At 42.1% G+C, this 26,315-nt stretch overlaps 1 protein-coding gene across 2 annotated transcripts in view; it reads left to right on the forward strand.

Moving 5' to 3' along the window:
* Window positions 1-26,315, forward strand: part of CREB5 (cAMP responsive element binding protein 5) — a 574,610-nt gene that overhangs the window by 410,835 nt on the left and 137,460 nt on the right. Inside the window, exon 1 of one of the 2 annotated variants that reach the window (XM_006896123.1) lies at window positions 6,101-6,292. The exons of the other annotated variant lie outside the window; for it this stretch is intronic. Coding sequence (XP_006896185.1) covers window positions 6,246-6,292 — 47 coding nt within the window. The 5' untranslated portion in view covers window positions 6,101-6,245. Of the gene's footprint in view, window positions 1-6,100; window positions 6,293-26,315 lie in introns of those variants that run through there. 2 annotated transcript variants of the gene reach the window in all.

A 26,315-nucleotide genomic window follows, 5' to 3' on the forward strand; every position in this document is an offset into this window, starting at 1 on the left:
GTGAAAGAGAGGGAGACCCTCGGCCAGGTGGCTTGACACAGTGGCTGTTACCATGGGCTTGAGCCTGTCAGAGATGGTGGGGATGGTGCAGGATAGGACAGGGTTCAGGTCTGTTGTTCACAGTGTCGCCAGGAGTCGTACTTGACACAGCCACTGGGTATGCGCTAGGTGCTTGCTTTATGCTAGTAATAAAAGGTGAATAAGCATAATCTTGGCTCTGGAAAATCTCAATACAAAGAGAACACGCTTTTTACATCTTAGGAGAAGTCAAAAAGGGAAATAGATATTGTAATTCTGTATAAATTTTAGAGATTAGTCTCTTGTAAAATATTTACTGCCACGTATCGCCACCCCTCCCCCAATCTGTAGGTTCTTTTTTTTAAAAAATTGTTTTAGCAAAGCCTTTAGGTGTACATGAGGATTTAATTTTTTTAATAGCCAATGAAGGGATGATCAGTACCAATATCACTAGAGAAAGGAAAGAGACAGGCATAGAAGGATAGAGGGAAATGAGAATTACAGGGAAGGGAGTGGGGAAAGTGCAATTACATTGTGGTATTGAAACTAATGTTATTGAACAAAATATGTATTGGTGGTTAAATGAAAGTTTAATTTGCTTTGCCAACCTCCATTCAAGTCACAATATGGAGAAAAAAGCAAGGAAATAGGTTTTTTCCAGTTGTTGTTACTCTTGAATCAGCTCCACGTACACCAGCCAACCTTCTGTGTCTCAGCATAGAAGCGTACTTTGTAGGACTTTCAGTGGCTATTTACAAGTGGACTATTTCTAGTGGCTATTTCTAGGTGGAATCCAGGCTGTCAGTGGTCAGCAGTTAAGCCTGTTAACCATTTGAAGTAGCCAGGGACTCTTTGGTTCTTTCCAGCCCCGTCTTATTGCTAGGGTGGAAATTGACCCAAGAATCCACAAGAACACAGAAAAAGGGACACTTCTACCCTAGTCTGGTAGATCCTAGAGGGAGTTCTTGGAAAAGGTAATATCAGAGCTGAGGAATGAATTAATCTATTCCCTCATTCATTTATTCAGCAAATATTCATTGTGTATACTCTGCCTTTCACATGTTGAGATGAGTTTAAGTGATACAGCGATCCATACATTTTAAGCATGCAAAAGACATTAATTAGAAAGGTTGAATTGCAAGTAAGCAGAATAGATGATAATATTTTAGGAATTATCAAAGGGCTTTTATAACTCCTATTTCCTACATCTAAAGGCTTCCTTAAGGTGTGTGAGCCAGGGAGTGCTTGGACTGGTAAAGGGTTAATGAACCCAGTTTCTAACTGAAAAGTTGGTGCTTCAGATTTATGTAAGCCACTTCTCAGGAAAGGCTTTGTGATCTGCTACTGAAAACTCAGTCACTTAAAACCCTAAGCAGCAGAGTTCTCCCATACACGTGGTGTTGACATGAGTTGGAATCAACTCTATGGCAACTGGTTTTAAGACTTCCTGATGGTTTTATAGGAAGTTCTGGTGGCAGGACCTTCAGGGAGCTACACTGTGAACCCAGTGGTGGTGCAACCAACATACGGCTGACCTTCCAGCGGTTTTTCAGAGGCAGTAAATTGCATGGGAGGAGATTGCCCAACCTTTTCCAGTGGAGCAGCTGGTGGATTGGAATTGCATGCCTTTGGGATTGCAGCACAGCTTCTTACCACTAGGTCACATTTTACAGCCTCCGTAATCCGCTGGAGGGTCAGTTGTGAGTCAACAAAAGAATAAGAAACACACAGGGGAGAGAGGGAAACAGAAACACAGAGAGAGACCTCCACCCCTCAAAGTTTAATCCTTTGTCTTAAACACCTTTAATATTGTCCATTCATTCCATATATTCCAAATAAATTTTGAGACAGGAAAGGTCAGCAAATGGACTTTGGAGACTTAATGTCAGATCTGGCTGTTAGAAGTTACAGCTTGGTGTATAAGGAGATAACCAAGGACAGACCACTTACCAGCCAGTGTCCTCTCCAGGAGTGCTAGGGGTGACTTTTGCTGTCCCAGGCATCTCAGCCATCACTCTCCTGCTTGTCCATGGTCACGGGGTCCAACTCCAGCAGGCCTGCTGCACAGGTTCACCTGGACAGCCCCTGGCCTCTGTGCACTGTGAGGGCATGGACACCCAAGTTGAAGGGAATGCTGACTGACACCCGGAGGGTGTGCAGTGGTCTGTGACCAGAAGGGTCACTGGAAGCAATTTGCAAAGGAGCTCTCAGAAAACCACCTGGATGGTTATTGTAAATTAAAAAAGGAAGAGATGCCACTTTCCCCCCTGAATAATTTATAATATTGGGTTTACGGCTGGATACATGTGATAGTCATTACAGGGTATTTAACTCTGAAATTATCTGGCCCCTCCAACTCCACTGGGACCATGGGAATCATGGGTTAAATTTTAAAAACAATGTCTGAAAGAAGATGATATGCTTTTCCTTGAGGAGAATTATTTCAAACTTGGGGGGGTTGGGGGTCAGCTCTGTGAAGGCTGTGTTTTCCACCTCCACTGCTCATTGGAGCTCAGAGATTCTCCCAAGCACACAAAGTTCACTTTAGTCGGCTGCTGTCCCTTTCAGTCCCCGCAGTGGATGGAAGTGGTGGCTTTTCTGTTGGGTTGTTTTGGAGACTGTCCAAAAGCACTCCAAACTCTGAGCTTAAATCTCGGACGCTCTCGCTTCTCTGGAGCCGAACATTTCATCAGGAGCTGGGAGTAAGCGAGTGAGTTACAGCGAACAGCTGCTCTGTACCCACCACCCTCTCCCTGAGGATGAAATGTTCGCAGGGGAGGGTGTTGTAAGCATTCCTGAGCAAGCCAGCTAATCTGGAGGCCTAGCCTATTGGCCAGGGGCTCCTTCTAAGAAGATTCCCGCTGGAATTACAGCATCTTACAGCTCCTATCTCCAAAGTTCCCCTCCTTCAGGGAAGAAGAGAGACACAGGGTGGGCAGGGGAGAGGCAATGGAATGGGTGAAGAGGGAAATGTGAGGGGAGTTTCCTTTTGGAAATAGGAGATTCGTTCCCCATCAATCGCTGCTCACTCACTAGAAGGAAAATGGAAAAGCTACCTTTCTTTTTAACTGAGAGAAAGGCAGCTTTCAGAGAAATTGCCTGATTTGAAAGTGGTAGCAGGGCATACTTATGTGGGTACCAGTAAGTGCACATGCAAATATTCAGGCCCCTTTGAACTCTGAAATTGATTTAAACGCAGGCTAGCTAGCCCTCCAGAGGAGCCTCACTGCAGTGCCTGTGTGTGCTGGCACATTGTGGGCTGAGGGGTTTCGTCAGGTGCAGACACACATTCCTGGACCCTCAGAGCTTGGCTGCCTTCTAGAAGCACTGAACCCATTGACCATGTCACTCCTTGATCAGAGGACACTTGCCATCTGCCAGCCTCCTGGCCCCTTCCTCCTCCTGGCAGGAGCAACAAGCTGGTGTTTCTCATTCCGGGTCTGTGTCTGGCTTTGACTGTCATTCATGTAGTACTTTCCATGGGAGGCACAGGAAAGCTCCCCTCACATACTTTCTACCTATAACTGCTGTTTAAGTACCAACACAGCAACTGCAGCAATGGGCTCAAGTGTATCAGACATAGTGAGGATGGCACAGGCTAGGACAGGATTTAGTTCTGTCGTTCACAGGGCCGTTATGTGTTGGACTTGACTCAAAGGCACCTAACAACAATAACAGTTGTCAAATCGTGCCCCAACTCAGGTCAGCTTCATGCACAGCGTAACCAGACAATGTAAGCAGACCATGCCTTATCTCACATCTCACATCATCTTTGTGATTGGTTATGGGTTGGAACATTTTGGGTTTATAGGCTTTTTTACTGACTTTTTTCAGCAGGCTTTTCCTCCTAGTTTGATTTTATCTTTGCAGCAGTACAGGAACATGAATGAACAGCATGGCTGGAACTGAAACCCCGGTCTCCATCACAGAAAAGAAATACACTTTTGAATGGCCAGCATCTCCTGCCTATCTGGTTTCCTTTTTACCTACCTCACTGGAAAAATAGGACCAGTTCTCTAAGCAGTTTAACCTAACCCCCATAATGTGAGATAAGATAAATCCCAGGAAGAGCCTTTTCCCACTGAAGCTATGGGGAGATTTAATTTGGAAAGCTCTATAGTATATCCATTATGATATGCCTATGGCAATAATATAAAGAAAACATTTAAATCAAGGAGGGAGGGAGAAGGAAAAGTGAGTGCTCATCGTTTTATACTACCCTTCCTGGTAAATGTCTTCTTTAAAAAGGAGAGAGGGTAAGAGGCTGGTAAGAGCTATTGAAAATTTTGTTTTATTTATTCCCTGCAGCAGCAGGAAAATCAATGGCTGCTCGGCGAGTCAGACCTAAATGAGTTATACAGGCCACTGACATGGCGGACCAAACTTTATAACAACCATATTTGCCGCTGTCAGGCCAAGGGCTTCGGTGGCGCCAGCTGTAATTATGGCTGATCACCTCTAATTCAGAGCTGCCTGCCTTGATAAAGGTGTCACTGGAGCAACTGTGGCATCAGCATCAATTGAGGATGTCATGCTAGAGGGCAGTCTGCAGGAGAAAGCTCTTCTCACTCAGCCTCCAGGGGCTCTGGGGATTGAAGGAAGGGCCTTGCTTTTTAACTCTTCCTCTGAGTTCATACTGATAGTTCCCAAAGCTCTGGTTTAAACTCCAGGAGACCCAAAGCAACAGCACTGACCACCCCTCCCTGCCCTCACAGGTATTTTCAATAAACTGAGACTCTTATCTGAAAACGGGCTTCCTCTTACCACCTTCTCGGCTTTGCCACAGTCAAGATGAATGTTTATTATCTCCTGACTTTACTGGTCAGAAAGTTACTTCCTGTTGTCTGTTATGAAGGAGCAATGATTGGAAGTAAAATCTGTGATCACTGAAAAAAAATGTACTGAAGTGCCATGCCTTTCTTCTGCTTTTGTGGTAAGGGGGTGGGCAGAATATAGTTGCGAACTTCCCAATTTTAAAAATTAAAGTGTGAGGGAAATAAAAAAAAGAGAGGAGATGTATTTTAAAAACTGGGCTCCCAGCTGGCTCAACAATGGTCCCAGGTCAAGCCCTGGAGTAGGAGAGGTGTGAAGTGAGGGGTAGGATTCAGCAATTTAAAAGGGCTTCACTGTCATTTGTGAAGGATAATGTTCAACTCCCCCCTTCTCAGCCCTCCCCAGGCTGGGTTTTTTCCTCACACTGTAATTTAAAAAGAGACACACAAACTGTTTGTTCTCACTGTCCTCCTCCCAAAACCCAGACAGCCCCACCCGCCCAGCACCCCCTGGGGCAGGTTGAGGAAGGGGAGCTCAGCTTTCACTGGGAGGGTGAGCAGACTTTTCCCTTCTCTTCACCTGGGCCGGGAGGTGCATCCTGGGAAGCCAGCTTTGAGTGGGATCATGGAGCACCTCTTCCCTGTAGCACAGAAGAGAGCCACCACTCTGGGCCCACGGGAGAAGTGGCTGTGAGTTCTTAGGCCTTGATGCCTCCAGACACTCTCTGCGTTTGGATCCAGAATGGTTTTGCCCTTGCTGACAGGGAGGTCAGAGGCCAGAACTCACTGAAGGGGCGGTGGCTGGTACTCAGCAACAGAAAATCCCAACTAGCTCCAGGAAAAAGGCCCCAGGCAATGGAAACCTTGTCACCTGGTCCTGAAGCCAGGCCTGCAAACTAGCTTTGATTATTCACACCTCATCTTCCTTCCAGCACTGCTGATTCTTCACCTCTCCACATACCACCATTGTTATCTCCAAACACGTGGGTGCATCCTCCCCACCCACCCCCATCAGTATCATTATAGTGACTTTATCAGAACCCGTCGCCCCCAGACTAGAGGAGCATGGGTTGCTCTGAGCTCCAGGCAGCTGTTAGGCCGTCCTGAGGCGGCACTGTTTCCCCTCTGTTTACCCGTTTCCAAGAGCAATCGCACCACCGAGGCTGCCTGAGTCTGGAACTCGGCCTGGGGCTGTTTTGGTTACATTGAGATTTTGCTGCAGTTCTGCCAGATTTAAATGGTGACTTCACCAGCACTGGGCTGAAAGGGAAAAGGGGGAGGAGGGCGAGCCCGGGGAAGGAGAGCGGTGGAGCAGGAGGCAGAGCGAGCGAGGCGCAAGAGAAGGGCCAGCACATTACATCACCGCTTGGCCTGGAATCAAATGGGAAGGATATGACTCACTCAGGCTAGTTAAGCTTTGGCTTAAGTTCTACACACACTCATTCCAGAGCTCTCATGTTCTGCACCTCAGCAGGGAATTCAGCCTCAGTGATGTCCATGAGGTTTGTTTTTCATTTTCTTCCCCCTTTTTCGATTTTATTGATTCTCATGTCCCCTACCACCTCTTTTGCTCCAGTCTCTGACCTCCTCATCTTTTTTCTCCCCCTCGCCCCTTTCTGCCCGTCTTTGTTTCTCCTCTTCTGCCCTCCTTTTCTCCCAGCCCCTCGGCTCCTCTCCTTGCTCGGGAGAGGCATTTCTTTTCACTTTGATAAGAGTTTTTTGTTCTAGTACAGTGACCTGAGAGAGTTGAGCAGAGGCTGGGCTGGGCAAAGGAGTGAAGCGAGCCAAAAGCAGCCACAGCAAGGGCCACAAATGAAAAGCTGAGCGAGAAAGAGCAAACTCGAGAGAAGTTTCAGGGCTTCGGTGTCGCTCCTAATCGGAGGAGACAGGGAGAGAGTTAAAATGCAGGAACCAATCGCTTGAATGGTGATGTAATGCAAGAACCGCAGGGTAGTTAAGTAATGTGAGAGCAAGGGGGTCAGGGTTGCAAAGCATTTACCTGCTCTCAAGGGGTTTTCAGTTTATTATGGATTGCAGTGACTGTAACTGGCTTCAGACTGCAATCTCTAATTATTCACAGACGCCCCCTTTTTTTATCTTTTATTATTAAAAGTAAAACTGTATTATGGCATTTTAGGGGGGAAAACCCACCCATGTTATTATCACAGCTGTGTATTATTTTCCACTAGGATTCTCTCTCTCTTTCCTTCTTTGAAATGTCTCAAAACAGTTGTCTTTTGGCAAAAGGTGAAGTGATGGAGAGGGTGGGTTTGTGGGGGTTTTTTGGGTGTCACTGGTGAATTCTGAGTGCCTGGAAAACTCTTTGTGCTGAGTTTCAAGAGTTAATGAGATTGTGCTCTTCCATTTATTATTCAGAGTATACTATGGATTTCTGAAGCAAGTGATATATGATGACCATCAAAAGTCACCACAGTTTTGTTTTTATTCCAGTTAATGTGAAAAGAAATTGAGTGTTTGCCTGAGTATTTTCTGTTGCTTCATGTGACAACTAGCTCAATCCAATTAGTTTAAGACTTTCTGTTCTCGAATTAATTTTAAGATGGTAAGCTGAGAATGTGGGAGAGATGAAATTGTCTTCATTTAGTTAAGTAATACTAAAAAATAAGGTTGTAATAGTTAAATGAGGAGGGGGCTTTAAGAATCTAGACTTGAATTCTTGAAAACTACTGATTACTTTTCTCTGTGTTTTGTAAATATATTTGGTATTCTGATTCACTGCCTGGATTAAAGGCTTTCTCAAACAGTCAAGCAGTTGATAGTTATAAACTGATGTCTTCAGTAGCTGGACAGAATGGCCAGCACTTCCTGCTGAGTCTTGGTCCTTTATAAACTTCTCTTGGACATTTTCAGTCTTGTTCTTCAGGTACCTAGATGCATGCTGTGCCCTCTGTGACATAAATAAAAGGTGTTTATGGGTTTGTTTGTTTTTTAAATTTAATTTAATGCATGTTTAAAATATAATTAATCATTACTTTTATGAATTATCTTTTCCTCTTCCTCCTATTTTTGGGTAAAGCTGGGAGGAAGAAGGAAGGAAATAGGTAATTCTTGAAAGAAACAGCGTGGGGGGGGGCGTGTTTCCAGAGTTCTAACTTCTATTTCTGACATGTGATCTTTTAGCTAGTCACTTCAAACTGTCTGGGTTTCATTTTAAAATGAGGCAAAGGATGAGGTGGTCTCTAATGAACATCACCACTTACAGAGCCAGTCTTAGATAATTTCTGAATTCCCCTCTAGCCTAAGAGTTCAGAGGGGGGGAAAAGTGCATTTTTAATTCAGAATGAATGAATAACTTGAGAGAAATGAATCGAGGAGTGTGATGAGAAGGGTTTCTTTCCTCACACTCTGAAAGTGGTTTCGTTTGTATTTTGGCTACTTGACATGAAGATGTCTTCTGTGGTAGAATTCTTGATTTTCAGATGTTCCATGTGAGAATTTCTCATGGAGAAGCGATTACCTAGGTGAGTCTGTCAAAGAGAGTGACACATTAGTGGAAGGAGAACTTACCCATCCGGTACACTTTTCCCTGCGTCCCTGTGCACTTCTGATGAGTTGGTGCTGTGTGTTGTTGAGTTGATTCACAGGGTTTCCTAGACTAGTGAGTAGTGCTGCAAACACAGGAGACATTTTTGGTTCTATAACTTCTATGGTGAAGAATGGGTTTTGTTAACAACTTATCCCCTCAAAAGGCTACATGATTACTTGATCTGTTTCTTTAATTTTGACATAAACTCAAGTTTTAAATGATGCTTTAAGCCGCATTTTTAAACATTCCAGGGCCATGAAAGGGGAAAGTATATAGATGCTTGTTAGAAAGTTAATTTTCCCAAACAATAGCTCTATTCTTCAGTCAAATTCCAAAGTAGCAGCCTTATTGTAAAGAGATTTGTATTTATGGGCCCAGCTAATTGTACGTAGAGAAGAACCATAACTATGCCTAGTGTGGAGAAGAATTACCCAGAGCTAAAGCGAAACTGGTGGTGAGAGCAATTAGTCATTGTGCATAGTTTGCTGAGTGCCAAGTGTGTGCTTGGGACTCTTTAGGAATAAAGAGAACATGATTTCTTTTTTTAGAGCATTACAATTTATGTTGTCTTGGATCCCAGTTGTTCACCCATAATCAGAAATGTCCTGTGTGTGACTGACAGGGAGGGAGGCAAGGCCAGGGGCACTGCCAAGCCATCCTTCATGCCAGTTTCAATACCAGGTCATACTGGTATTATCTAACTTCATCCCCACTTTAACTCAGAGGGGTGAGAATTATTAACTTTACTGTTTGGTGATGGTTGAGGTTTGAGGTTTTGTGTTGCCTGTTAGTATTTTCTTAATTGAAATTTTTGTTGGAATAATTACAGAGTCTCAAGTATTTGTAAGAAACAAAGGTGGGCAGCAGGGTGATCCCTTTACCCAGCTTCCCCCAGTGAGAATGGTTGCAGTGACTAGATACAGAGGAATTGACTGGGATTAATGGCTGTCTCTTGAAAGTCACAGTAGCATGGGCTCCATAGGGGGTCCTCTCTTTTTTAAATTGTGATTGGAGTGATTGTTGTTGTTGTTGTTATGTGCCGGTGAGTCGGTGAGTCGCCTGCAACTCATAGCGACCCTATGTACAACAGCCCTAAACTCCGCTCTGTCCTGTGCCAATCACACTGTCTCTGACACTCCCATCCCAATTATCCCAGTCACTGAATCAGTCCACCTCATAGAGGGCCTTCCTCTCCCGCGCCGTCCCTCCACCCTCCCAAGCATGATGTCCCTCTCCAAGGACCGGTCTCTCCTCACTACATGTCCAAAGTAAGTCAGACAGAGCCTCAGAATCCTTGCCTCCAAGGAGCCACCCGGTTTAACCCTCTCCAGGACAAATCTATTTGTTTTCCTAGCAGTCCATGGTATTCTCAGTACTCTTCTCCAGCACCACAGCTCAAAGGCATCAGTTCTCCTTCTATCCTCCTTGGTCATTGTCCAACTCTCTGATGCATAACAGGTGATTGTGAAGACCAGTTTGAAAAACAGATTAGTGTTTCATTCAACCATTCATACCCAATTTGTTTTATAACATTAACTACAATACTTAAACCAAAGATTGTCTTACTTTCTTTTTGTAATTCTTATTTCCATTTCCATTAATTCTTCTGTCCCTTTCTTCTTGCAAGCTTGGAGGTCCTGATGGCACCCAACAACAACAACAATCATTCTTTTCTTCAGAAATTTATTTTTGAGCAAACACTACGAGCCAAGATAGTGTTTTCAATGGTTGATTTTGTTTATGTGCGTGTTCTGGTGTGTGGAGTTTTTTTGTTTGTATATTTTGATTTTTTAAGTAGATCACGACTCCCTAGACCCCTGTGGATAGACTTGAATCTCCAGCATTTCAGCTAGCCATCAAGCTCTTTAATAATTTGTGTCATCCTGTGACTCCTAATATTTGCAACACTCTAGGATAATATCAGGGGAACTTGATGGCAAAATGGTTAAGTTCTCAGCTGCTAATTGAAAAGTTGGAGCTTCTGAAACATTCTGCATGAGGAAAAGAGCTGGTGATATGTTTTCACAAAGATTAGATCCCATGGGGTAGTTCTACTGTGTCCTGCGGAGTCACCAAGGTGAAGAAAAAGGTTCAGACGTGCCACATTTTACAAGCTATAGCTTCTTGAGTCCAGTCCACACAGATCTACTTCACCATCTCTGACAAACTTTCCCCCACAGGCATGACTTGGTAAAGGGAAGGGCCTAGAGATGTACTTGTCAGTAAATAGCCTCATGTACTCAGCTGGGGAATCCAGGTGACCATGTCCATCTTTTACCTTCTCTTGGGGCATGATCAGTTGGTACATTTGTCATCCACAGGTGTCCCCAGGTTTGCCAGGCGCACAGAAGAGAGAATGTAAACTCCTCCTCTTCAGCTTAACCTTAAGTCAGACTTTTACCTTGTTCTAACCCGTATCTCCCTTGATGGACATATACCTGAACTGTATGAAGAAAGGGTGTAGCTTTAGGGGCACACACACCTCCTGATCAGAGACTTGCATGCATTCTCATGAAGAGGGCATGGGTTTGGTGGGCCTGGGTTTAAATCGTCCTGCTACCTACTTGGTGTACCATTTAACCTCCTTTGCCTTAATTTCTAATTTCTCTATACAATGGGACAACCATACAGACATTATGAAGTTGTGAGGGGTGGAAAGTATATTTTTAAGAGCTCTGGCATATGCATCTTAGCTGCTGCGCTTATTGAGGATGGAGCTACTTCAAGTGACTGGCTTCTTATATTCTAACTGGGCTTCTGAATCCCAGAATCCCTCAGTCTTCCTTCATTTATTGTCATGTTCTTATTTAGAATGTGGAGCAGTCTGAGATCATGTCAGACACTAAAGTCTGAGAAGTGAAATTACCTTTCTGATGAAAGTGAAGTGAGAGATAGTGCCAGTAAAACTTGGCAGATCCCCAGTGACCTGCGAGTAGAGAATGATGCAGTCCAGCCCAGTTTAGAAAAGCACCACTATTTATGTTCAGCTGTGACTTTGTGAATGAGAAATGAAGAGAGTTGGAGATGAATGAGTTCAAACATGAATTTGAATTGAGCTCCATTCTTGGTTTGTCTAAGGGAAGTTTATATTTGCAATAATGGGTATATGTGATGCTCATTTTCAATTGGTAAGCTGCTTTTTTGAAAGTGCTAACTTCTTTAAAGGCAGCTCTGATGACTTAGTTGCCCTGCCAGCCCAAAATTATGTAGCTCAAATCCACCAGCTGTTCTCTGTAAGAAGGATCCTTACATGAAATTAGCCTCTGAAAACTCAGTGAAGGGTCAGCCAACTTGATGCTGCATAACATCCACAACTTTCCTTGTATAGTATCTTTATTTGTGATTAAAATAGTGATTATGGAGAATCAGAAGAAGGGAATTTCTAACGTGGCAAGGGACCGCCAAATCTGTGTTAGAAATGGGCCTTATGGAGCTGTCTCAAGATTTTCAGTGAAAACATATTGTCTCTGATTTTACCTACTAATCTCTGGTTGGGAAATCAGGCCAACTAACTGTAAGAGACAGATATTAACATTAAATTGTGGTCGTCGTTAAGTGCCATGGAGCCAGAATTAATTCATACCTGACCTTCCAGGTAGTTTTCAGAGAAGTAAATCACACAGCAGGAGTTTGCCCATCTTTCTCCCCCAGAGCAGTTGATGAATTCAAACTGTGTGTGTACTTTTGGGTTGTCAGGGCAGTTTCTTACCCACTAGGCCACAAGCATTCTCTCTTAATGCTAAGTGTGAGGGCGAGTCTTAAATTGTACTCTGGCCTTTCAAAGGGATTGCATTTGTGCTGGATTGCAAAAAAGCTGTGTGTGCAATGCAAGTCTCTGAGTGTGTGGCCTTACCACAGAGATGTGGAGAGTACCTACGAAAGAGAAGAGAAGTGGTTGGCATTGAATATGTGGGCCAGGCCAATAAAAATTCTGTGCTCCAAATTTAATTTTGTGAGTTTTAAACAGACTTTGCTGGTCTGATTAAAACATAGTCTTTCAGATGTGTGTATTTCATGAGTTCTGGTTACATGAGAACAGTGCCTTGACTGCTTACACCCTTGAAAGCTGAAATTGATTTGACGTAGCACTCCAAAGTCCACTGCATCGTACACATCCACTTTATAACAAGTCCATATATCTTTTTTCCTGTACCAACACTGGCAGGAAAGCTTATTTAATGATTGATGAGGCAGCATTACACCCAAGAAGAATTAATCAATAGTTCACTATCACTATGGAGAGTGCAAGAGTAGTTACACAATAGCTAAGACCCAAGCTAATCTCCCCAAAGTCTTTCTCCCCTTTCACATAATATCAGCGATTAGATTTAGTCTTACATTTTGTTTTCTTTTCCTTTGAGTGACTGAAATAAAACTAGATGTGTCCAAAAAAGCAAAGCCTGGAAAAGGCAATAATACACCTCCAAAATTGAATGCCAAAGTTTCTAACAATGAATAGACTCAATCCTTCATCTTAACAGGAGATGGAAAACAGGGCCAAGAGACTGTGTTGTATAAGCTGGAATGTCTACTATGAACTATCGTGTTTTTAGAAAAATTTCTACTTTGGAACCTGTGAACTTTTTTTTTTTTTTTAATCAAAGATGTTTAAAGAACTGAAGTGATGTTGGGCTGGTCACAGGGCTGACTCCGCAAAGAGTCCAGAGTGAAGCCTTGTGGGCATGTCTGTCCACAGGGCAGCCCTGTCCTCAGTGGGGCTCTTATCACTGGTAAAGGAAGGCCTGCAAAACAAGCTCATTCACAAGGGTGGGGCTTGTTTATTCGCCATCACTGTGGCCTGGTATGCCTGTGTCCTGTGGCTGGCTAAGAGGTTAGTTTTGGGGACTGACAAATCTAGGTTCAGACTATGGATTTGACCCTTGCTAGAAGCGTGATTGGAGCCCTAATGATGCGGTGGCTAACATCCAGTTGCTAACCAAAATCAGTGGGGGATTCAAACCCACTAGCTGCTCCTCAAGAGATTGATGTTTCAGTCTGTTTCCATAACGATTTCAATCTTAGAAACCTGGGGGGTGGGGTGAGGCTGTTCTGCTCTGTCTTACAGGGTCAGTGTGAATTGCAAGTGACTGATAGCAATGATTTCTTTTTCTTTAGGTTTAAGTGTGTGATCTCTGTCAGCCTATTGAAATGCTCTGAGTAGCAGTTATTTCATCGATGCAATGAAACTCATGACACAATAACTGTAATGCACTTAGCAAGTGCTTAGTAAGTGCTTAGTACATATTAATTATTCAATGATGGAACAAATCGACTTTTTTTTAATACCTGCAAAGTAATAATGCCTAGTGGAAATTAATAAGATAGGGAGACATAGCATTTAAAGGTAAACGGAGCCACAGGTAAACTGAGAATATAGGTAAAACTGAGGACAGGTAGACAGTGAAGAGACAATTCGAACATTGCCTCTACTTTATATGACCATCATTTCTTTGGCCATCAGCAAAGATTTGAGTGTGAAAAACAATGTAGATGGACTTTGTACGTAAGCCAGTATAAAATAAAAATATTATTTAAAAAAATTATTTGAGAACTAGCTTTAAAACAATTTCTTTAGACATCAAGAAGACCCATGCCCTGGTGGCGTGGTGGGTAGAAAGTGGAGCTGCTACCTCCCAAGTGGCACCTCTTTGATGGTTCAAGCTCATCATAGTCCCGCGGGAGAAAGATGGGTGATCTCCTGTTTAATTTATAGCCTCCTTGAGGGTCAGCTGTGAGTTGGTTCTGACATGACAGCAATGAGTTTTGGTTAATAAGATTTCTGTTTTTAGATGGCATGAGATGAGTTTTCTTCTGCTTAATCTTGACCTTCTTATTTATCATAATAGTTCAGTCATTTCAGCATTTCAGCAACACTTTACAATGAAGGGCTGATCCCATTTCATTCCTCTGGAATTAATCATAATAGCAGCAATTAAAAGAACCCATTTGGTGTCAATGTAGATGTAAATTACACTTGCATCGCACTTTTGCCTTTGGTTTTGCTCTTACCAGCATCCATCTTCCTATGAATTACACAGTGGCCTCTTCCTGGCCACGCTACCGTATTTTTCATAAAGAGCCTTGCTCCTTGCTCAGTTAGTGACTAATTTTTGCCATTTTCTTCCATGGAGGAAGTTAAAGCTTGGGTAGCACAAATGGTTTGTGCTTCAAGCTAACCCAAGAGTTAGCTGTTCAAACCTACCCAATGGTACTAAGAGACAGGACCTGACAATCTGTTTTTAAAAGATTACAGCTGAGAAAATCTCATGGAGTTCCTTTCTACTCTGTGACACATGAGGGGGCATGACCAGGAATCAACCCAAGGGAAACAGGTTTGATTCTTTGGTTTAGTGTCCAGAGAGATGAAGGGTGAAGCTCCAGTGAACACACTGCAGGGTAAGAACATCATCAGATTTGACTTCATTCTCTTTATCCAGACCCTTCTTAGCAGTAAAAATAATAATCATATCAGCCAAAAGTCATTGATAAGGAAGGAGCTTTAGAAATCATTCATCCTAACTTGTACATCTCACAGGTTTAGGAGTTGAAGTCACCTAAAGATGGAAGGAGAACTGACTGGCATCATCAGGTTATATGGCGGCAGGTCTGGGAGCAGGTTCTGATGTCAGAAGGCACAGCTGGCCAGTGGATGGATTTACGTAGGACTGGATAGTCTGTCTTCTTGCTCAGAGATCTAGACGTACAAGCGTCCCGAGGAGCCAGGAGTGGGGCCCAGGGTCAGCCAAGCTGCGAGTCATCCTCCAGCGGAGGGAGGGAGTTGGGGCAGACAAGACAGGTTGTTGCTTTCTGCCTGCAGCCAAAAGCTCCTGCTGTTTAGAAAGTAAGGTGCCCACAGCCCATGAATCTCAGACCATTAATGAGGTGGAGTAATGTCTGGGCCACCACGTGTCTGTCATACTGTGGTGGCTTGTTTTTGTGATTTGTTATTGTGATGCTGGAAGCAATGCCACTAGTATTTCAAACACCAGCAAAGTCATCCATAGTGGACAAGTGTCAGCAAAGTTCCCAGACTTAAGAGAGACTCAGAAGAAAGGCAGGGTGGTCTACCTCTAAGTATTGTTGTTGTTATTGTTAGGTGCCCTTGAGTATGACTCATAGCAATCTGCGAACAACAGATCTGAATCCTGTCCTATCCCGTGTCATCCTCACTATCTCTGAGACCCTTGAACACATTGCTGTAATCACTGTCAGTCCATCTTGATAGAGGTCTTCTCACAGACCCTCCACCCTTCCAAGCATGATATTCTATGTACCATTCTATGTAGCCATACTTGGACATACCAGTTTTATCTTGAAGGTGACACAGGATCTGGCCTTGATTTGTACTATTCTGTCCGTAGGATTACCAGGAGTCAGAGCTGACGCTGAGGCATCTAACAACAGCAAAGTTTCCAGGAGTCAGTCGGGGTCTCCACTTCCCACCACTCTCTCCTTTCCTCCCTCTTCCTCCTCTGGAACACTGGCTACCAGGAGCATGTGTCTGATGAGGACACTGCTTGGAAGCCACCCCAGAACCGGCACCCACCCACCTGCAGGAAGTGACCTCTGGTCTCCGAACCACGTTGCTTCCTCCTCTCCCTACCCACCCTGCGAACACATTTAGACCATAGTTTGCACACAGCCCCATGCTAGCCATTGAATCCTAAAGAGAGAAAACTTGTCACTTCTTTGTGATTCTTTGTGAAAAAAGAGAACAGAGAGAAATTCGTAGTTATTTTGGCAACTTTGCGTCCTTTTCCATAGAGGACACTTTCTGCAGCAAGGAACAAAGGGCAGAATCAGACACTGAGGCTGTGATGGGGCAGCATTTTTGTGATGCGTCATGCCACGATTCTTCACAGCCAGTTCACCCAAACAATCTTCCCACAATGATGATCCAGGTGCTGTCGGGGAGTCTGCAAAGTGCCGTGGTGTGGAGATGAACTGTGATGCCTTCCGACCTTGAGAGGATGTTTCTAACTAATTAATGATTGTTAAGTGCTTGGAAAATGATCTTGGGAAATATTCTGGTGCTAATAGGTCTGGATCTTACACCAGCATGCGGCGGGTACACGTCGGAAATCAGTCTCGTTGTTTATAAATCTCATTAAAAGGAATATAGGCCTTTACACTCTTATGTAATAGTCTGCCTCTGCCACCACCCCACCCCCACCTCATTGATTCTTCTTACATTTCTCTCATGGAATAAGCTGCCTTCTTCCCTGGAATGCACCAGTACTTTTGTAGGGGTTCTGTCATAAAGTGAGAAGAGTCACTTGGGGTTCTCTCCAGCTATGTGATCTTTAATGAGACACATTGAAAACTGCTATTGCGTGAACTATCTGTAATCAACATATGCTTTCTGTCTTCAGTTTCTTCTAATATGAAAAGCAGTACAGAATATATTTTCTACTGCAACATGGTCTACTAAAACAGTCTAATGTACTTGGATGTCTTCTAGTGTGTTCATTCTTCTAGAATGCTGATCTTGTTAGATTATTGGTGACTTCCCCAGTGCTTCACTAACTGACCAACTCATGAACTACACCCCGAGGTTGAATGACACTGAAGTCTTAGAATGGACACAGAAGTGCTGGACATGAGTTGTAAAGCTGGATCCTATGGCCAACGCTGTCCCAACTCTGAGGTTCTTCCCTCAGGCCTCCCGCTCCTTGTATAAAATGAAAACCCTTGCTTTCAAAATTAGTTTAGTCTCATGGAAGCCCAGGGTGGAAGACAGAACCTTGACCAGCCCCTTCATTCCACCCCACCCCACCCAGGGACAGGGTGAGGGGCACAATCTGAGTCCCAATCACTGTGCTAGAGTTTCTTAAACCCTTTATAGTCCTGGAATTAAATGATACATTTATGTCCCAGGTTATAGTTGTCTCTGATAAACGGAACAGGTTTCAATTCTAGGACTTAGAGCTGAGAATCTCATTTGGGAGTTTTCAGAATCCATGGGAATTTTCACCGCAGGAACATAATTCATGCCTGTTTCAGCTCTCTGTTGTCTTCACAGGCCTTGTGGGATAGGCTCCTTCAGGGAAAGAATGAGTTTGAAGTCTTTGGTAGATGTGTGAGTGGGCAGACACATGAGGGTGTTTATTCGTGCCATTACGTCTGCGATTTTCTTGCCTCCTAAATTCAGCAGGTTTTTGAATTTTTAGCACGGCTCAAATCATTTGGCTTACAGCTGGTAAAATACAATTTTCTGGGTCTCAGAAAGAAAGGCCTTTCAGACTTATAAAAAGAGAAGCTCATAAGACTTCTTGAACATCAAATAGCTCTTACAAAACACCATTTTGATGAGTTAAGTGTAAATGAATCAGAAACATACGGATTAAATTTCCCTTGAAAGACACATGGGTTTAAGAATTAAGGGGGGAAAGTGCTTGGCAAGATGGATTTCAGGCTCTTGCCAAACCTCAAAATGCTTGAAAAATGGTTGGAGACATTTTTACTGAACACAAAATGCCATGGAGTTCACCCATCCCCTGCCTGACACAGTAATAGCGAATCTTTCTGACAATAACTGTTTGACAAGGAAAAAAGGCCTATGTAGCTTAACCATTTTCTCTGTTCTCCTTCAATTGCCCCCCCCTCACTTCTCCCCAAAAGAAAAGAAACACTTAGAGGCCTCAGAGAACTGTCTGGTTGACAAACTAAAGTTTCAAGTCAGGCAATTATCAGAAAATAGCTCCACAACTCAAAATACTTGAATTTCCCCCTCCTTAATACCTGAAGTCAATTATACCATTTTCTAAGTGGAATAATATACTCAAGGGATATGCAGTATTTGATATATTTTCTTCATTGGTGTCTAGAGCAGGGCATGGTTATCCTAGTCATTCATCTGAAGTTATAATGCCAGCTTCTTTCAGAAAGGGAGAAAAATCCTCTAAAAGCTAACAGATTGGGGGAAATAGCTATTGGTTTATTAAAACAGCTGCAGTATGGAAATGCTATATATTATGGAGGCAGGCATGTGATGAGGTTTTTAAGTTGCTGGGAATGGCCTTGGAAACTTGAATTATGTTATAACTCTTCTATTTAATAAGCTGTATTATAACTTCTCCACACCTCAGAATTCTTCCTGGCATAAGGAAACTCAGGCCCAGCATACTGAGGATCTATGGACTAATTATCTTATGAAAGTTGTGCATCATGTGTATTAAATGCCCTCCAATTATTTTTTACTGGCTATTCCTGACAAAAGTAGGCTGACACTTTTACAGCCTCATTTTTCATTTGCACCAGCACAGAAGCAGTGGTTCTGAGGGAACGGCACACAGCAGGCCTGGGGGGAGAACGCTCTGTTTCTCTGACTGGCCATGTCTACCCACCTTGTCTTGGAGTGTTTAATTTTCATACTTGGGCCAGGATGGCTGAGGTTTCCTTCCTTCCTTCCTTCCTTCCTTCCTTCCTTCCTTCCTTCCTTCCGTCCTTTTCTCCCTTTCTTTCTCTGTGACAGAAAAGATGCATTCAGTGACTGCCAGTATCAGTTTAGAAACCAGAGGATAACAATACACTTTATCAAAAGGTTTCAAGTGAATGTGGGCCAGAAAAAAGAAAAGAAAGAAAACCAACAACCAATCAGAACAACCCAACTTATCTACTATTTTTCAATCTCTATGTTTGAACTCAGTGCTGGGAGTAATGGAAAAATCTCTTTGTTCTCTTCTTCAGTATCTCACACACTATTTTGAACAATGTTTTGCTCCTTAGGGACTCAGATTGACTTGTTGCAAAGGAAGGACTCAAACCAGACAATAAGTTCCCTCCTGAACACCCCCAATGGAAGACTATATTAAAAAACCTAAGCTCGAATGCATTACCGTTGAGTCATTCTGACTCATAATTGACCCTCTTGCAGGTTTTCTGAGTCTATAAATCACATGGAAAAATATTGCCCATCTTTCTCTCTTGAAGAGCCCCACTGGATTTGAACTGCCAGAGAAGCACCACCTTTGGACTAACAGCGCAACTATTGGGAGATAAAATAGGTGCAACAATGCTCTCTCTCACCCTCCTCTCATACATGTTTAATGCATATTTATATGAATTGAGTTGAAAATACAAAAATATTTTAAACATATAGAAAAAAATTAGCTTTGTCAAAATCTGTTCTCAGAAAATACTTCAGAATCAGAAAAAGTAAGACCATGCTTTGAGTCCACTTTCACCTTTGTCAGAGCATTTTAATGTAAGATTATTAATAAGGCCAAGAGATATCTCTGCCCAAATCTCCCAGGGTCTCCCACTCATTTACCCCGGAAACCTGTAGGTCCACAGCTCTCTAAGCTGGACAGGACAGCCTACCAGGTGGTTCTCTTAGTTAAAAATACTGGAAAAATCCATTTCAGAAATTCTAAAATGACACAGTTCCCCATAAGCCCAGAGAAGGGACCACCTTGATTGGGGAGAACATAGGTAGCATGTATTTCTAGGTCTCAAAACTCCCAGTAAATTAAGTCTGACTCACAGTAGCCCTCTATTGGGTTTCCAAGTCTCTAAATTTTTATGGGAGGGACTGCCCATTCTCTTCTCTCAAAGCTCTGGGTGGATTTGAACAGCAGCCTGGGGTTAGCAGCCCAGCAAGTTAAGCAGTGGGTCAACAGTGCTTCTGTATTTCTAGATATTTTGTTATGTAAAGAGGTCTTTTTAATCTCATGTCAAATGAGGCCCAGTAGTAACTGTTCTCTCCCTAGCCTGTACTGATAGACTGCCTGCAGAGATGGAGTACAGACAGCGCTTAGAGACATGTCCTCCATTCACACAAACCTATCCTTCCTTACTCCCTGCACACGTTCCCTCATCCAGGGACAGCTCCTTCTCATCGCTCCTGCTCCCAGGACTCCTCTTCTGGAGCCTGTCTCCTGAAATCTCATGCTATTAGATGTCACTTTTGGGGTCTCTCATCACAGCCTGAGCTCATTTCTAGGTCCTAGTCTGTTTCTTCCACCAGTAACTCCTTGCGAGAAAGATGGGGCTAATCTCCACCCGTACAATGCACAGCCTTGGAGACCCAGTGGAGGTTAGCTGTGAGTCCATCCTGATTCAATGGAAATGCATTTGAAGGCTTTTGGGAGGTTATAGTTTCTTAAGGGCGGGGATGAGCCTTTTATTCACTCCACACTTCTAACCCAGCGCCTGAAACATAGCAGAACCTTAGCGAATGTTTCAAAAAGAATTTTCATTTCAGTCAGGTTTCTGTTGGCATGTATTTGTATTGCTGCTACACAAAGCAAAACTCAAAATAATTTCCATCAAGTCAAAACAGATTCATAACTGAACCTCCAGTGGGTTTTTAGAGGCAGTAAATTGTCTTGGAGATTTCCCATCTTTCTTCTGTGGAACGGCTGATTGATTCCAATTGCCTGCTTTTGGGTTTGCAGCACAAAACTCTACCCTCTAGACCACCAAAGCTCCTTATACAAAGTAGGTAGGACTGGAATTGTGGGCACTGTACTTTTTTATCTTTGAAGGGAAAAGACGAATAGAGGGTTAGGTTCTTTTTCCTCAGATGGTGAGTTTCTTACTTGACTTCTGCTTTCTCTCCCTTCCTGTGTTTGTCTTATTTATTTGATCAAAATAGATGCTAAAAAAAAGTTCATTTACAACACAAGGGGCTGAGTGTCTGTCACAGATACAATTAAGGTGCCTTTGTGTGTGCTATGCAGCAAGTGCTTGTTTCTGACTCATCTGACTTCTTCTGAGTTTTCACCCTTTAAAAGAGTATAATTAAGACATGTTCCCAGGGATTAGGAAAAAAAAATTGGAGAAAAAAACAACTTGTGAGTAAAACAGTCAGTCTATATGTTGAAACCGATATAAGGAGATTTGCGGGCACAGGCCCAAACGGAGAGACGCATTAAGAGTTATTAAAAACCTACCAAAATGTCAACACACTTTTGCAAGGGGTCCATTAGGGATGCAAATGTGCAGTTCCCTGATTATGATAAGCACTGAAAAGAAAACAGTGAAACTTATTACAAGGTTTGGGGAGCTTGGTTGGAAGAGTGAGGAAAGCAACTCTGGTTTCTGCTTGGGCTGAACTTTCTTGCCCTGTTTTTGTTATGTGCTGTCAGGCTGACTCCAGCTCATAGGAACCCTATGTACAATATCTCTGAACTCTGCTTTATCCTGAGCCAACCTCATCGTCTTTGACACGACTGCCCCCATGACCCCAGTCACTGAGTCAATCCATCTCATCCAGGGACTTCCCCTAGCTCTTCTGTATTCTGAGGATTCCCTAGGTTGTACAGTCAGCTGCTAGCGTAAAGATTGGAGGTTCTAGTCTCAACAGAAGCTCATTAAGAAAAGGTACTAGTGCTGTACATCTAAACAGCCATTGCAGACTTTGTGGAACAAACTCCTGTGGAGCACGCTTCTGCCCTGATGCACACAGTGTTGCCTTAAGCTGGAGTCAGCTTTACAGTAGTGCAAAAGTCTTGTGGCTGTGGAGTCAAAATACTCTGAGACCTGGCCTGCTAGTGGGTTTTCAGAGGCTGTAGCACAGGCGGAGACTGCCTATCTTTCTCCCCAGGAGCCACTCATATATTCTACTTGCCAGAGAGGCACCACCTTTGGGTTAATAGCCCAACTCCTGACAGACTGTGAATTCATAATTCCCTCTACAACAGCTAGTTACTGGTTTTCAGAATTTTTAAAAATTCTAATAATTGTTGTTGTTATGTACCTCAGAGTCAGAACTAACTCATAGGTGACCAATTCTTCAGTAGGTTTTCAGAGGCAGTAAATCACAGAAGAGATCACCTGTCTTTCTCCTGAGGAGAAGTGGGTAGATTCGAATCACATGAAATATAACTCCTTACCACTAAGCCAGCAGAGCTCCCTAGGAATTCTAATAGCTTTAACCATTTCTTCCGTTTTAAATAAAGCCTAATAACTCACCTGTAAATGGGTCAACTTTTAAAATTTGTCAATAGTTGATAAAATTCATTTTAACAATATTTCTTTGGATTCGAAGTAATGATTTTTTTCTGTAAAGGTACTGACATTAATACCTCAGTTAGACATTAGAGATATTTGATCCATCCTTGCTATTTTCTCTTATAAAAATTTTATTATAATTGAAAATCTATTCACTCCTACTATGTAATCCTCTCCAATTGAACTCATGATAGGGGTATGTATTAATTTAATAAACATTTGAGACTTTTCTCTGAAAAGAAATGATTCATCTACTCAGAAGGACACCTTTAATTCTGACCGTCTGAGTTGTTCACATATGACGTCAAATGATATTCATAGTAATGGATAGATGGTGGCATAATTTTTATGTAATTCTAAATGTCGGAAAAAAAGGTAATTGATTTTTTTCCATCTTCCTTGATCTGGAAGGAATTGTATCAATTTCCAGGACGTCATAAAACAAAATATTTGAAGTATGTTTCAAATAATAAAAAAAAGTACTTAACTTAATAAAGATGTGGAATTCATTTATGAAGCAAAACACTGGCTGTGGACCAATCGGCCAAAGAGTTTGCCAGAGGTTTGCAATGTACAGTCATTCTTGCATGTCCACTCCCTGCACCATCACCCCTGAGCCCACTCCATATTAAGAAAATGAATTCTTTCAGTCACACTTAACTTTGGGATAATTTAGTTTGTCTACTTTGTTTTTGAGTTTAAAAAAACAACTGAAACCAGAGAATATTTTTTCAATTTTCTTCCTTATAAGTAAAGCAGTCTAAGGCAATTAGAGCTGCAGTTCTTTTGCCTTATTTTGATTAAAGAAATTTGTTTAGCATTTATATTTTATTTTTGTTTATGTAGTTCAGCTGGGGAATCTTCCTTACCTAAAAATTATGGCTTTTGACCTTTCTGGAGAGCTCCAACAATGGAAGCCATTGGCAAAAGGAAACCACTTACCTAATGTAAGAACAGTTGAATGTTTCAGCATTAACCTAAAGCAAAAATCATAAGCTTTGGAATGAAAGTCTCCATTTGGCACAAGTACTTTTGTGCCTGTCAGATTTCAGAAAGGCAGAACGATATATTGCCAATGGCATGCAGGAAAATGTCCCATTGCTTACACATGTTGGATCAATCCTCTTAAGTTCTAGAAACCTTTCCAATATTTTCCTTATTGCTTCATTCAAAATGGAGTGGAATACTCTAGACAGTGAGCACAAATTTTTTCCAGTGGTCTGTAGAAATCAGAATTGTTTCCTCCTGGTAGTGAAAAATTACATAGTCCATCCATCAGAAGACCCCAGTCTAATGGGAGAGATGGACTATGTACCAACAATCAGACCAATAAAATCCATTATTAGAAATAGCCTAATATAAAAGCATGGGAGTCTCTTTTGCAGGCATCTATTTTGAGGGTCAGACTGAATTTTAAGAAAATGATATTTTAACTAAAGAGTTAAGGGATGACTAAGAGTTTGTTAAAAAAAAAAAAATAAAGAAGCAAATAAAGAGTCATTCCAGGCAATGACAACAAGATATATCAAGGCCCTGGGGTAGAAAAAGAGTTTGGCACATTCCAAGAAATTAATGAAGGCCAGGATCCTGGAAACAAGAGGGAAAGGAGTACCACTAGCATCTAAGGTCCAGAACATCCAGACATACCTGGGAAATATGGGGGGTTCATTTACACACTACCATATAAGTAAATACCATACCAATAAAGGCAAATATTACAATAAAGCATGTTACACATTTTTTTTTTGTTTGTTTCTCAGGGCATGTAAACCTTATGTCTATCTAATATACCTGTTGTCAAAATATCTTTTCAAAGCATAATACAAAATGTCAAAATACAGTGTCTATTAAGAGTGAGATCACATTATAAAAGTTTTGAAATATTGTGAGATTTACTAGAGCATGACAGAGACATGGAGTGAGCATATATTGTTGGAAAATTGGTGCTGATAAACTGACTTGACACAGGACTGCCATAAACCTTCAATTTGTAAAATAAAAAATACAGTATCTGTAACACAGAGTTAAGCAAATGACAACAAAAGGATGGTCTGTTAACTCCTACATGTTAAGGAAAGCCATTGAAGAATGTTGAGCAGGGAAACATCATGATTAGATTGTTGATTCATTCTGACTGCAATGCAGAGGTTGGCCTGGAGCGGAGAAAAACTGGAGACCAAAACTTGAAATAAACATAGAGAGAAAAGATAGCGTTTTGGACCAATGTCTTGGCAGTCAAGATGCGGCCAGGTGGATGGATTCCAGATCTATTTCAGAGGTTAGAGTGGATAGAATTTGGTGATTGATTAAAAGCAGGGAATGAGGGAGAATGGGGTATCAAAGATAATGTCTGGATTGCACCAATTCATTCCTACTCAATATCTTTAAGGACATAGATCATTCTTCATAGAAAAAAGGATCTAAAATGGGATATGACGGAAAGAATCATGCATAGGACTGAACATCTGCACATTGGGAAGTTTATCTCTTAGCTAGTAGACTTGAGTTGTTGTTTGCTGTTGAGTTGACTTGTGAACAACAGATTGAAATCTTGCTTTATCCTGTGCCAGCCTCAGGATCTCTGCAGTGTTCAAGCCCATTTTAGTCACTATGCCAATCCATCTTGTTAAGGGTCTTCTTCATTTTAATTGACTCTGCTTTTCTCAGCATGATAAGATTTTCTAAAGACTGATACATTCTGACAAGATGCCCACAACATGTGAGATGAAATTTCACCACTGTTGCCTCTGTCTAAAAAGCACTCTGATTGTACTTCCTCCAAAACTGAGTTGCTTGTTCTTTTGGCAGTCCGTGGTATATTTGAGTTGAATAGCATTTACTAATCAGTAGTGGAAATGCTTTTCTTGGTAACTCATAGACTTGAAGAATTTTTGTAATTCTCAAATGCTCAGATTAGATCCAGTTTCAAGGGGCTTCATGGCACCACCCTAAAAAGGCAGAATTGCCTATTTGGGCACCTGCCCTACATCTCCTAAACAATGCCACTCAGTTTAATGGTAAAGGAGCACAAAAGTGAAACCATTCCTGCATGCTACATAAAAAGCATTATTGTGCATGTTTAAAAAGAAACTACCTCCTCTCTTACCTGTTAAGACTCTTGATTCCTGCCCTACTTTCCTAAATATTACTTGCAATTGAGGGCCCTTCAAAGTCTTTCTTGCGCTCAAGAGAAGGAATGAAAGAGATCAGTAAGGAATTCTTCATTAATTTACCCATGACTGAAGAAAATCCATGCAAAAAAAATAATGGATCTTGCTTCCTTGAAAGAAATCATTCTGGGTCTCTATTCTCAGAAAAAAGGCTTGGTGATCTACTTCTGGTAGAACACAGCCTTTGAAAAGCCCTCTGAAGCAGAGTTCCGTGTTGAAACCTACGGCGTTACCGTGAACTGGAGGCAACTCAAGGGTAACTGTTTTGGTTTTGGGGTTTGTTTGTTTTTTATTTCTTGGGGTCTTTTTGTGGGCTACTATACTTAATCATATCTAATCATATGATTTTTAGGGTTGAAAGGTTCTTGAAGGTGGTTAGCTCAGCTACTCTACTTTTATATGTGAAGCAATGGAAACTCCAAGGCATTGAAGATGGGAAAGCTTGTGGCTGAGTCAGCAGATGCCTTCGTAGGGTCCTTTTATTCACAACCATACCATAAATGTCTCAGTTACTTCACTTTATCTTTTTTATGTTCTTCAGATTGACACATCCTGACAAAGTAAGCTGAGGCTTTCTAGTCTGGTGAGCGATTCCCTTACAAGCAACTAAAGAGAAGCCGATTATTGTCACAGGCCAATGAAGAGATTTCGTGGTGAACAGATAAAGCATAATGTGATACATGTTCTTTAAATGTACTGTCAAACACTCGCTTTCCATTTCTGTTTCTATTAGGGCCTGATTGTCGATATCTACAATTGACATTTAACTGTGCCCATAACCCTACCACAAATTAAAATCAGACCCCAAGTCCCTCTGAGGGAGTTGTTTATGAAGCTGTAGGAAGACATCTG

This window comes from Elephantulus edwardii, unplaced genomic scaffold, assembly GCF_000299155.1.
Source record: "Elephantulus edwardii isolate Elephantulus edwardi_28Jun2011 unplaced genomic scaffold, EleEdw1.0 scaffold00182, whole genome shotgun sequence".
Taxonomy (NCBI): Eukaryota; Metazoa; Chordata; class Mammalia; order Macroscelidea; family Macroscelididae; genus Elephantulus; species Elephantulus edwardii.